Source organism: Ranitomeya imitator, chromosome 5, assembly GCF_032444005.1.
Source record: "Ranitomeya imitator isolate aRanImi1 chromosome 5, aRanImi1.pri, whole genome shotgun sequence".
In the NCBI taxonomy this organism is placed as follows: domain Eukaryota; kingdom Metazoa; phylum Chordata; class Amphibia; order Anura; family Dendrobatidae; genus Ranitomeya; species Ranitomeya imitator.
In genome coordinates, this window is record NC_091286.1 from 113,238,447 (window position 1) to 113,252,237 (window position 13,791).

A 13,791-nucleotide genomic window follows, 5' to 3' on the forward strand; every position below is an offset into this window, starting at 1 on the left:
TATGTTGATGCTTTTGCCCAAAAAGCTCTACTTTTCTCTCATCTGACCAGAGAACATTCTTCCAAAACGTTTTAGGCTTTTTCAGGTAAGTTTTGGCAAACTCCAGCCTGGCTTTTTTATGTCTCGGGGTAAGAAGTGGGGTCTTCCTGGGTCTCCTACCATACAGTCCCTTTTTATTCAGATGCCGACGGATAGTACGGGTTGACACTGTTGTACCCTCGGACTGCAGGGCAGCTTGAACTTGTTTGGATGTTAGTCGAGGTTCTTTATCCAACATCCGCACAATCTTGCGTTGAAATCTCTTGTCAATTTTTCTTTTGCGTCCACATCTAGGGAGGTTAGCCACAGTGCCATGGGCTTTACACTTCTTGATGACACTGCGCACGGTAGACACAGGAACATTCAGGTCTTTGGAGATGGACTTGTAGCTTGAGATTGCTCATGCTTCCTCACAATTTGGTTTCTCAAGTCCTCAGACAGTTCTTTGGTCTTCTTTCTTTTCTCCATGCTCAATGTGGTACTCACAAGGACACAGGACAGAGGTTGAGTCAGCTTTAATCCATGTCAACTGGCTCCAAGTGTGATTTAGTTATTACCAACACCTGTTAGGTGCCACAGGTAAGTTACAGGTGCTGTTAATTACACAAATTAGAGAAGCAGCACATGATTTTTCGAACAGTGCCAATACTTTTGTCCACCTCCTTTTTTATGTTTGGTGTGGAATTATATCCAATTTGGCTTTAGCACAATTCTTTTTGTGTTTTTTCATTTAAGACAAATTAAATGAAGATAATAATACCAAATAATTTGCGTTTGCAATCATTTTCAGGAAGAAACTGAGTATTATCTGACAGAATTGCAGGGGTGTCAATACATTTGGCCATGACTGTATGTATATGGAGGACTAGATCTTTTTGGAATTACTGCAGCAGCATTTGTGCTCTTTTTGTCAGGTGTGCAGTGCCTGGATAGGGAGCAAAGTGGTCAGTGACCTGAATGATCTTCGTAGAGTGCACAACCTTTTAGTTTCTTCGTTGGATAAAGCACAAGCTGGGAAAGGCTCGTCCAGCCAGCTATACCGGGAGAGCGCCATAACTATGGAGAAACTTGCTGTATTAAAAGCTTGGGCAGAGGTCTGTACTTCCTCTTTAACCAGTTTATGACATAAGATGTCTTGGATTTTTTTTTTTTTTACCGTCTTTTGGGACATAGTGATTTTTTTTTACATTTAAAATTAAAGAATATTTAACATCTGATATATGCTGCAAATCCATGGCAGCAGATATCCATGGCAGCAGATATCAGACACAAGTTGTACAATCTCAGCCATGTTTAACTCATATTTTTAATAGACATCCGCTGCTAGGGCAGTGGGCGAGGGAAATCCAGGGGCCCACCTTTCTGACTAGTTTCTTGTGCTGCTGAGTCCCCAGCGGTTATAAAAAAAATGTGTCTTTCTCTGAAACGCTGCTGCGTTGAGGTCGTATAGCCAATACCTGACATATGATGTGCAATCCATGAGCAGCATGTATTAAGTTCACCACTTTAAATCACATATCAGTTATTTTGAAGATCTTATTTAGGGGAAAAATAAATAGTTTTGCTAATAATTGTATGTTCTGGTTTAACGAAGTTTGTTCATTGAATATTTGTGTCCCAAAGTGAATCCTCTAATTCCCTCATGTGTATATGCACAATTCACATATATGGCATTCATTATAAACTGAGCAGTAGTTCTCAGCAATGACCAATAAACCGTGTATGGAGCTGTGCTGTTCCGCTCCGCACACTTCTTACATCTGACTACCTACACAGCTAATAAAAGCAGATCAATTGGGGTGCTGGATGTTGGACCCCTACCGAACTGATATTGATTACCTTACCTTTGATAGATCATCAGTATCAAAGTAGTGGGCAAGCCCTTCAAAAATAATATTTTTATGTTCCCTTTATGATAAATATTTTTAAAAAGGATTAAATTGCTTTAAAAAATATAGAAATAATACTTACACTCACTGATCTACCACATGTCCTGTTCAGACTCTTACCCACTCCCCTGCGGTCTCCACCTCCTCGTCCTTACTCCCCACCGGTCTCCACCTCCTTGTCCTTACTCCCCACTAGTCTCCACCTCCTTGTCCTTACTCGCCACTGGTCTCCACCTCCTCGTCCTTACTCCCCACTGGTCTCCACATCCTCTTCCTTACTCCCCACTGGTCTACACATCCTCTTCCTTACTCCCCACTGGTCTCCACCTCCTCGTCCTTACTCCCCACTGGTCTCCACTTCCTCGTCCTTACTCCCCACCGGTCTTCACTTCCTCGTCCCTACTCCCCACCAGTCTCCACCGCCTCGTCCTTACTCCCCACCGGTCTCCACCTCCTCGTCCTTACTCCCCACTGGTCTCCACCTCCTCGTCCTTACTCCCCACCGGTCTTCACCTCCTCGTCCTTACTCCCCGCTGGTCTCCACCTCCTCGTCCTTACTCCCCACCGGTCTTCACCTCCTCGTCCTTACTCCCCGCTGGTCTCCACATCCTTTTCCTTACTCCCCACCGGTCTCCACCTCCTCGTCCTTACTCCCCGCTGGTTTCCACATCCTTTTCCTTACTCCCCACCGGTCTCCACCTCCTCGTCCTTACTCCCCACTGGTCTCCACCTCCTCGTCCTTACTCCCCACCGGTCTTCACCTCCTCGTCCTTACTCCCCGCTGGTCTCCACATCCTTTTCCTTACTCCCCACCGGTCTCCACCTCCTCGTCCTTACTCCCCACTGGTCTCCACCTCCTCGTCCTTACTCCCCACTGGTCTCCACCTCCTCGTCCTTACTCCCCACCGGTCTCCACCTCCTCGTCCTTACTCCCCACCGGTCTCCACCTCCTCATCCTTGCCTGAGTGGCCATTTCTGTGTTCAGACCAGAGGGAAATCGGCAAACGTCAACACAGGAGCCACTAGGGATTGATGAAGACGAGTATCACATCTCCTTTATTATTTTGTTTTAAGTAGTCTGAGTCCATGAAACAATAATTTGTAATCACTGGACAAGCCCCTTTTAATCAAATAACCGAAACTTAGGATATTAACGCCATGTCAATTTCTGACCTGTGTGAGCAACATAATGAAAATCCCTTTTTAACTCTGAATCCTAGGTCTATGTTGTGGCCATGACTATTAAAAATGAAGGTGACATTAAACCTAGCAAAGCCATGAAGACAAATGATGATGAAGATGACGATTATGTTACGGCAGATGAGCTTCCTCCAGATAGCCTGATCTCATTGGTTGAATCCGCTCTGCCTTCTCTTAGTCGGTTGTGGCTGGCGGTGTTGAAAGACTACGCGCTGCTCACGCTGCCTCCAGAGTTTGCCAGCCAGCTTCCTCCTGATGGTGAGTACAATGCACACATTGTAATTTAGTGTAAATGTGGAGAGGGCGTAGACATTTCTATTAATTGGGTATATGAAGAATCCCACTGCAGTAAGGGTATGTACAAATTTGCAACATGTCAATTTATTTCACTGCGGATTTAACCTTTTGAAAAAAATGTGGATTTTGCTGTGCATTTGTGGTGAATTTTACACTGTGCACACATCCTCATGGATAACTCGTATGTATGTTTTTATTATTTTGCCTTGTTCTTTACCTTGCTTTGTTGAGGATACTGTAGCTAAAACTGAATTTCTTTATGTTAATATGCAGGAGGAGCATTTTACACCCCTGAAACTATTGACACAGCGAGGCTCCATTACCGTAACTCCTGGGCACCCATACTCCATGCTGTGACCCTCTGGCTCAACTCCACCGGCTTTAACCATTCACAGACTGCAGAAGATGCAACCGTGACGGGCTCTCAGAAACGTAACCCTACCCTAGCGCTAAACCAGCCACCGGGTACACCGCCCAGCCCTAAGTCACTTATGGAGCTTAACAAAGATAGAATGCATCTGATTTTGGGTGGGTGAAAATAAAGACCTGAAATTTAAGTGCTGGATCGTGTTTATTGTTGCAATTTTTGTAATCGCTGCAAAACTAAATTTTTTTTCCAAAATAAATGAGGGAAAATCACCATAAAAAACAAAGTAACGCCAAATAATGGCTCAGTGGATAAAAATATTTAAATATGATTAATAATGTGCTACGTGTCTCATCAGGTATCAGCATTCAGTTCTTTTGTGCACCTCGACCTGAGGAACCTGTTGAACATGTCACAGCTAGTCTTCAGGCTCTGCATATTCTTTTGGAGTCTTCTTTTGCCAGAAGTCACATAGCAGAAGATCAGGTACATTTTAATAATTTCCAAATCAATGTGCTTTACCCAATATTTTGTGTCCATCATGTCAGAAGCTGAACGTAGGCCTAGTTAACACTTTCGGCATTCAGGGACTGAGTAACACCGATGTCCAGACTGACCAGGGTCTCGTGACTCAAACTCAACAACCTCATAGGCCATAAAGAGGACCTATCAGCACTATTTTGCCTGTTAAAGTAAAAGCATGGCAATAATGGCGCTGTTATACAGATGAAATAGATACCTTTAGTGAAGAAATTCCCATGGTGGTTGTTCTTTAATCAACATCTAAAGTTTTAGTGTAATAAGCTTTAGGTGCATAAGGGCAGGATTGCGGGTAGAGAATTGGGCTCCTGCCCGGCCCCTCCTCCAATATCTTATGTCTGTATTACAAGTCACCACTTTGTGAATGACCTGCCTCCTGTTTGAAAGTTTGTGGCGGCAACATCCATGCTGCAGGCAGCGCTTGCGCAGATAGATCTCACGGCAGTCTTCAGTAAAATGGCGCCAGTGGCGGCACATGCCCAGATTGAGATTGAGGCTCCATTTAATCTCTCAAGGACATCACTGAGCCGAGATCTCAATCTGCGCATGCGCTGCCACCTACGGAGCTTTACTGATGACTGTCGGGAGGTCAATCTGCGCCGCTGCTGGCAACCTTTTTTTTTAAGACTGCAGAGAGATCAATCTGCTCAAATGCCACCTGTGTCCCCAGTGCAATTTTTTTTACACATGAGGCAGATACAGATACCATTGGCAGGCAAAGAGGCTGGAAAGGAGCTGAAGACCCTACCCACAATCTCACCCCTAAATCTTATTACATCAAACTTCAAATGCTGATTAAAGAACAACCACCATGTGGTATCTATTTAATCTGTATAACAGCGCCATTATGGCCATGCCTTTACTTCAACATGCAAAATCGTGCTGGTTCTCTTTTACTTGATTTTTTTTGAGTGGGGTTCTTTTTTTTTTAATTTAAATAGATTTTTATTAACAGTATAAAAAAAAAAGGAGAACAACAGAATGCCATTTACATTGCATTATATCAGATACACATTTTCTTACTTTTAATAAACCCCAACATTACCCCAACTACCCCCCTCCCCCATAAGACAGCTCAGTCTCAATCTCCACCCCACCGAGGCATTATCTGCCTCTTGTAATTTATCCTCTTCCAGGTCTTAGGAAACACGACGCCTATACTCCTCAATCCAAATCAAGCCAAGGAGACCATATTTTATTAAAGAGTTCTATTTTCCCCCTTTTACTGTACACCCCCTTTTCCAATTTTAGACCATGTTGAACATATTGGAGAAATTCCCTTCTCACAGGTGGTTCCGCGTTTATCCAGTTTCGTGCTATTACTTTCCTGGCCATGTAGAGTAGCCTAGCAATTGCAATCTTCCAAGTATTGTCAACTCCAATTTCTTCCACATATCCCAGCACACATACTATCGGGTCTCTAACAACTCTGCACTTATACGCTGCTTCAACTCTGCTCAAAACCACCACCCAAAAGGCAGCCAGTCTCGGACACGTCCACATCATGTGATATATTCCTGCCTTCTCACTCGCACACCTCGGACACCCAGAATTGGCACGCAATCCCGCTTTGTATAACACTTCCGGAGATTTATATACCCTATGCAAAATGTATAGCTGCGAGAGCCTATATGGTTCACTCAAGGATAGTCGCGGAACCCACTCCATCACCGATTCCCAGGTTTCATTTTCCATCGGCCCCACTTCTCTCTCCCACTTAGCTCTCGCCTTTATAGGGAAATCTAGCAGAAATGTGTGCATAAGGTCCTTATACAGAGTGGAAATAACTCCCCTTGTAGTACCCTCACCACACACATACTCCAACACTATATCATCTTGAACCCTGATATCAGCCTTCTTATTCTGAGCTCTAAAGGCATGTCTCATCTGCGCATACTGATATTCCCCTGTGGATCGCAAACCAAATTCTTCCTGCAATTGGGAAAAGGACTTCAGCTCCTGCTGCTGGATTATCTGGTGAACAAAGCAAATTCCCTTATTCTGCCATTCCATCAATCCTCCCAGGGCCTCAAAATCCTTTAAGTTGTGGTTAGACCATATCGGTGTGAATTTAGTCAACCCTGTAACCCCACGAATCTGCCTTAATCTATTCCATAATTTACGAATCAGGAACAGGGTTGGGTATATTTTCCCCAGCGCGCCCAATGAGCCATCCTCCAAACACCTGGCCATCGGTCGTCGGTCCGTCACCTCTTCCAATAGCTGTTGTACTGCACTGGATGACGCCCCTCGCGCCCAGCCCTTCAAATGCTGGCTCTGGGCCGCAAGGAAGTATATTTCCGGGTTGGGCAAAGCCAAACCACCATCTTCCTTGGGTCGTTGAAGCGTCTCCAAGCTAATACGTGGATATTGTCTACCCCATATCAAACTTCTAAAGAGGGCATTAATCTGCCTGAACTTCCCCCGAGGGATCCAAATTGGTGCGTTATGCAGAACATAAAGAATTTTGGGCATAAGGACCATTTTAATAAGGTTTACCCTACCGACGACCGATAGATGTAGCTTATTCCAGGCGTCTACCTTTGCCTTGAGTACCCCCATAACAGGAGTCAAATTTCTTTGCAGAAACTCCGCCACCGGCACCGAAATCCATATTCCAAGATATTTAAATTGGGAAACCACCTTCAGCCTCTCATCCCCAACATCCTCACTCACATTCTCTCCTACGTCATCCACTCTAAAAAGAACCGTCTTATCCCAATTAATTGTTAGTCCCGACACAGTACCAAATCTCTCAACAATTTCAACGGCCCCTCTTAGTGAATTGTCTGGATCCTCCAGGAACAGCAAAACATCATCCGCATATAACGCTATTTTTTCCTCTACTTTGCCATACCTAAACCCAGGGACCCCATCCGACTGCCGAATCTTAGCAGCAAGAGGTTCTACAGCCAACGCGAACAGGAGGGGTGAAAGCGGGCATCCCTGCCTAGTACCCCTAGCCAGCCCTATAGGACGAGATAGCTCCCCATTTACTCTAATTCTGGCGGATGGTAATGAGTACAACAGCTGTATCCAGGCCACAAACTGCGGGCCAAACCCCATACATTCCAGCACCTGCCAGAGGTACCCCCATTCGACGCTGTCAAACGCCTTGTGTGCATCTAGCGATACAATCACTCTTCGACCACAGTTATCAGACTCTACCTGCAAATTTACATATAACCTCCGCAAATTGATCGCCGTTGATCTATCCGGCATAAAGCCAGATTGGTCCGAATGCACCAGACTCGCAATAACACTAGAGAGGCGGAGAGCCAACACCTTGGCCAGAAGCTTGACATCAATTGTTAGTAAAGAAATTGGGCGGTACGACTCCGGTTTCCCCAAGTCCTTATCCTCCTTTGGAATGACCACTATTATGGCCTCTCTCATAGAGGCTGGCAAGCGCCCACAAGACCTAGCTTCCTCCAATACCATTTTTAATCTAGGAATCAACACTTCTGCCAACCCTTTATAGATCTCAGCGGGTAACCCATCGACCCCAGGCGCCTTCCCATTGGCCATAGACATCAATGCCCGACTCAATTCCTCCTCAGTGATAGGGGCCTCAAGGCTCTCCCTATCTGCCTCACTCAGTCTCGGCAAATCCAGACCTTCCAAGAAAGTCAGTGCATCCTCGACCGATTCACCAACCCGAGAGGAATACAAATCTGCATAGAAGTCCGCAAAGGCTCTCAAAATTTCAGGTGTTTCCGTTATTTTACCTCCACTAGCAGAATCCAAAGAGTGTATATATGAAGAACCTCTCTGAGCAGCAGCCACTACCGACAGCATATGTCCCACTGTTTCTCCCTCCTGATAGAACAATACCCTTTGGAAATCTCGTTTCCTCTCAGCTTTACCTAGCAGAATTTTTTCCAAATGATTTTGTGCGTTTTTCATTCTTCTCTCTGCCTCAGGGGTTCCCAGTGTGGCCATCCCATCCTCTGCTTCCTTCAACTCCTCAACTGCCGCTTTTTCTACCTCTCTCGTCCTCCGCTTACACCTACTAATGTCCCTAAACAGTAGTCCCCTCAGGTACGCCTTCATTGCATCCCAAATTGTAAGAGCGTCGGCGCTTCCATCATTTAAGAGAAAGAATTCCGCCACCTCCCGTCCTATACTTTCCAACTCAATACTCTGTAACCAATTAGGATGAATCTTCCATTCTCTCCCACTTAGCGAGCGAGCCCCCTCCAATCTAACCTCTACTTCAATTGGACTATGGTCCGACAAGGCCCTTGGCAGATATCTCACCTCCCCAACCAGTGTGTCCAAGATCCTGTTACCCAGAGCCATATCAATCCTAGAGAGTGTGGCATGTGCCGGTGAATAACATGAGTACCCTCTCTCCCCCACATGTCTAACCCTCCACAGATCAATCAAACCTATCTCCTGTATATAGGTGCCAAATGTTGTTATGTGTCCCTCCGACCTATTCTGAGTATTTTTATTTTTATCCCAATATTCATCACAGATGTTATTTAGATCTCCGATAATTATTAACGGTGTCGGTCCCCATTTTTCCACTCGCTCCATTACTTCTCTAATCTTCCTGCTAGAGTAGGGAGGCGGAATATACATCGCGGCAACACACAGCATCACTCCATACAGTATACACCGTAATAGTACATACTGTCCCTCCACGTCCACATATACCTTCACCTCCTCATACTGAACTCCCGCTGGAACCAAGATTGAGACTCCTCTTGCATACGTGGAGAAGGTAGAATGATATCCCCTCTGGATCCATCGTCTATTCAAAACATCCACTTTTTCCCTTACCAAATGCGTCTCCAGCAAGCATATCATTGAGGCCCTTTGGTCTCTTGCATATTGCAAACACGCAGCACGTCTAGATTTCTCCCCTAGGCCTCTCACATTCCAGCACAAAATCTTAAAACGGGTCCCCATCACTTGGCTCATCTTCACTATAAGTATCATCAATTTTGAGCTCAGGCTGTCTAACTACCCTCCCCCCCCCCCCCCCCTCCCAACTCCCCCTCCCACCCTTCCCCCCTCATATCTAACCATTCCACCTCTTTCCAAGAGTGGGGCATCATCGCCCATAGCGAACACTCCGTTTGGCATTACCTTCCCAACCCTCCTCCCACCACTGTACATAACAGGATTTCAGACATTTTGAAAAATAACGTTCTCAAAACATTTTAACTTAGAATTATTTGCACACACAAGAAGTCTGCATAAACTTAAAATATGTCGCAAACCCTTCCTCCCCCTTTCCCAGCAGCCATTACACCATCCCTTTCCCTTCTTCCCCCCCCATACCCCTTGGCTTGTCAATCACATGACTCTTTTCCAACTGACAGATAAGTAAACAACTTCAGACTCTTCCCACAGTTTCAGTCTCCTTTTCCTTTAAGCTTTTTAGCATTAATATCGATCCACTGGGTAGCGTCCTCCGGCTTCTGGAAAAAATGAATTTTATCAAACGCCACCACCCTCAGTCTTGCTGGGAACATCATGGAATACTGCACACCCAATTCCCTCAGCCGTCTCTTGATACCCGTGAACATCATCCGTTGTTTCTGCACCAGAGTAGAATAGTCTGGGTATATAGCAATCTTTTGACCTTCAACTGTCAGATCCGTCATGTCTCTGGCCTTCCTCAGGATAATGTCTCTGTCTCTATAGTTTAGAATTTTGGCGAGCATGGTACGGGGATTCGCTCCAGGGACAGGTGGTTTCGGCGGGACCCTATGCGCTCTTTCTACCGCGAACACTTTTGTTAGCGCCATATCTCCAAATGTCTCTAACAGCCATTTTTCAATATATTCCGTTGGATTCCTCCCTTCAGCTTTTTCAGGGATGCCCACTATGCGAATATTATTTCTTCTGGACCTGTTCTCAAGGTCCTCATTTTTCGCAGCCAATTCAGCTATTGCTTGAGTGAACTTTTTCTCTGCTTTTTGCAGCTGCACTATATGGTCTTCTGCAGTGCTCACTCTCTCCTCTACCTCCCCCACACGTTTGTCAATCTTCTGCATGGCTGCGTTTATCTGGGCTGTGTCCCCCTTAACCTCCTGTATTTGTATGGTCAGAGATTGTTTACATGAAGAGACTAGCGCAAAAACGTCTCTTAGGGTAGGCTCAGCTTCTGGCGCCATTTCCTCGGGTCCCCCTTCTGCCACCGCCATTTTACTCTCCTTTCTCCCCTGTTGTACCTCATGTTCTCCTGCTGGGCTCTCCTCCTCCTCCTCCTCTTCGGTATCAGCTCCGGCTCCCTCCTCTGCGGCCTCCGCTCTCGCAAACTGCTGGAGCTTTGCCGCTACCTCCATGCGCTTTCTGCATGCGGCGTTCTCCTTGTCTGCCTTTTCCCTCAAGTCGGCGCCATCTTGGATTGCGCCTGCATCCCCGGCTCCCGCGTCCTTCTGCCGTCTCCTGGTCATGTTCGTCGGTTCCAGCGCTACCGAACAGCACCGCCGGCCTCTCCAAGTCTCCCCGCAGCCAGTAAGCCCCCGCAGGGACCAAACAGCAGCGGCTCTGCAGGATTTTACAATATACAGCGGCGGGAGCTCACAGCCGCACGTCCGCTCACATGGACTCTCAGGCCACGCCCCTGAGTGGGGTTCTTACCGTTAGGTGACAAGATCCACCACTATAATGACAATATCTACCGCCAGACCAGTGTATAAAACGCCGCTCCTGATAAATTCTCACATGGTCTCATATTAGTAACCACACTAATGGTATGTATAAATGTGGCATAAATATGCTTCTGTCTTCTATTCCAGGTCATTGGAGTGGAGCTTCTAAATGTCCTACATCGTTTACTACTGACCTGCAATCCAACCTCTGTGCAATTGCTTGTTACTAGTGTGGTGCAGCAAATTGTGCGAGCTGCGCATGACAAACTACAGGAGCAAAGAAATACTCAAAGTAAGACAAAAAAACATTAGTTTTACGTGATTTTCATGTTATACGGATTGTTACTCGGCATTGACTAGTCCAGTCCGTTATTATAATAATCATTAGTACTAGAATAATTTCTGATATTTCTCTACAGATAAAGATGACACAAGTGAAAAGGAAACGCAGATACTCTTGGGTGAAGGTGAAGAAAGTGGTGGCTTGATCCCAGGAAAGTCTCTGGTCTTTGCTGCCATGGAGCTGCTAATGTTCATCCTGGTACGACACATACCGCAGCTTAGTTCCAAGGTTTCAGACTCTCCGAGTCATGTCCTCAACAGACATCAGCAGCTTTCAGAAGAGAGTGCTCGCCTCGTGGCATCTACAGTGACCATCATAGCTGACCTTCCTACTTTGTGCTCACCTGCAGGTTTGTCTTCCAAAATAATTGACCTTAAAACCAGTTTGGAGACGCATCAAATAGTTTAAAGCTTGTCTGAACCTGACAATCTTTGGTCATGAGCAATCACACACTGGTATGTTTCTGTCTCCAGCTCTGACATTTGGTAGTAAAATGCAGTGGCTAATAACAGTCTGCAGTAGATTAAGGGGGATAGTCAGTATCCTTTAAAACCAACCTACAAAATGATGAGCTAATGCAAATAATTAAATTTTCTCCTTCGCCACATTGGGGGACACAGAACCATGGGTGTTATGCTGCTGTCACTAGGCGGCTGACACTAAGTTGAGACAAAAATGGTTAGCTTCTCCCCTGCAGTATACACCCTCATGCTGGCTTCCAGAGACCCAGTTCAAGTTTAGTGTCCGTAGGAGGCACACAGGGTCTGCTATTCAGACCAGGATTTGTTTTCTCAATTTAACCTTTCTACCTGGACGAAGGGGCGACGGAACCTTTCAAGGCTCCGATCTCCCCAAACCAACAACAGGCGAGCACAGGAGTGTTACCTCTCTGTATCCTCTCCTGCGACTTGGGATGCCACTGCCTGGGCTGATTTTAGGGGCGACGGGCCCCTTCAAGGGCACCGATCTCCCCCTCCCTTATCAGACGAGCACTGGAGTTTACCTCCACGTATCCTCTTCTGCAGCCAGGCCATATTGCCGGACGACTTGCCCTGCCCACCAGGTCTCACCCTCGGCTGTTCAGAGGCTCTCTCCATTGTGGCGTCCGTGCAGCCCTCACTGCATCACCACTGAAAAAAGCGGATGATGGAAGGAGGCGGACGGTTCCTCTCCGCCCCCCTTTCAAGGGGATGGAGGCTCCCCCAACCCTGCACCATCCTGACTATCCCGGGCACAGCTCTGACCTGTTCCCCTTCATATCGGGGTAAGTGTCACTGGGAGGGGGTCGGTTTTTCGACGATTAGGAGGTCTCCTTAGCGGCAGGGTCCCCACAGAGCTCCGCGGCACGTTTTCCCAGCGGTCCGCAGGTGCGTGCCGGCCGAAGCCATAAACTTAGTCCCCGGCTTCGGCGTAGTATAGGCCGCATCCCGGTAAGCCCTGACCACCGCTCGCATCATTCCAGCGGCTCCGCCCACAGGCCTGGCGTTTCTCACTCTGTGCGAGAATCTCTCCCAAATCTCTGCGGCTATCTTTCCTGCACAGCACCGCTCTGCTCCGGCCGTCTGTTATCCTGCACATCTGCACCCCGGGATGCCTGTCTTCTTCCAGTGCGCAGCCTCATCTGATTGCAGGACACAGGACCTGGGTACGGAGACTGCACCAGGTGCTTCCCTACAGCTTTACCCCACATCGCTTCCATAGCAGTGTTTTTTCACTTATATTTGGGTACATCATGTCGCAGTCAAAGGCTAAAAAGGCTACAAAGGTACATACCACCTTTTTCACTGCGTGTTCCACCTGCCAGGCTCCTCGGCCTCAAAGCTCCCCTTTCTGCTCAGCCTGTGATACCCAATGTGCCCAGGAGCCCTCTGCCGCTACCGACCCCAGTGTATCTAGCCCCCCTGAGTGGGCCGCGTCACTGTCACAATCCATGGCTTCGCTGGCCTAAGCGATTGAATTCCTTCATGACCTCTCTGGGGAGCGGGGCTCTCGTATACTTTGGTTAAAAGACCCCTCCATTACAGGGGAATCATCGGCCAGCAGGGGCCGCTCTCACCTGAAGGAGGTACGGACATCCAAAAAACGGATCCGCACTACCTCTCCTGAGCATTCACGCCATTCAGCCTCTGGTAGCTCCACTTCTCGCTCACCCTCTCCAGGGGTTCGTAGCGATCATGACTGAGTATGAGTCTGAGGCATCCTTAGACCTGGATTCTCCGGAGTTTCAATCGACTGTGGATTCCCTCATTGAAGCAGTCAATCATTATTATTATTATTTATTATTATAGCGCCATTTATTCCATGGCGCTTTACATGTGAGGAGGGGTATACATAATAAAAACAAGTACAATAATCTTGAACAATACAAGTCACAACTGGTACAGGAGGAGAGAGGACCCTGCCCGCGAGGGCTCACAATCTACAGGGGATGGGTGAGGATACAGTAGGTGAGGGTAGAGCTGGTCGTGCAGCGGTTTGGTCAATCGGTGGTTACTGCAGGTTGTA

At 46.9% G+C, this 13,791-nt stretch overlaps 1 protein-coding gene across 1 annotated transcript in view; it reads left to right on the plus strand.

Annotated features, from left to right (window-relative positions):
- Positions 1-13,791, plus strand: part of HEATR5B (HEAT repeat containing 5B) — a 79,151-nt gene that overhangs the window by 47,591 nt on the left and 17,769 nt on the right. The window contains exons 27-32 of the mRNA XM_069769098.1: positions 954-1,133; positions 3,149-3,386; positions 3,699-3,953; positions 4,151-4,278; positions 11,091-11,235; positions 11,363-11,635. Of these exons, the coding sequence (XP_069625199.1) occupies positions 954-1,133; positions 3,149-3,386; positions 3,699-3,953; positions 4,151-4,278; positions 11,091-11,235; positions 11,363-11,635 (1,219 nt within the window). The remainder of the gene's footprint in view (positions 1-953; positions 1,134-3,148; positions 3,387-3,698; positions 3,954-4,150; positions 4,279-11,090; positions 11,236-11,362; positions 11,636-13,791) is intronic.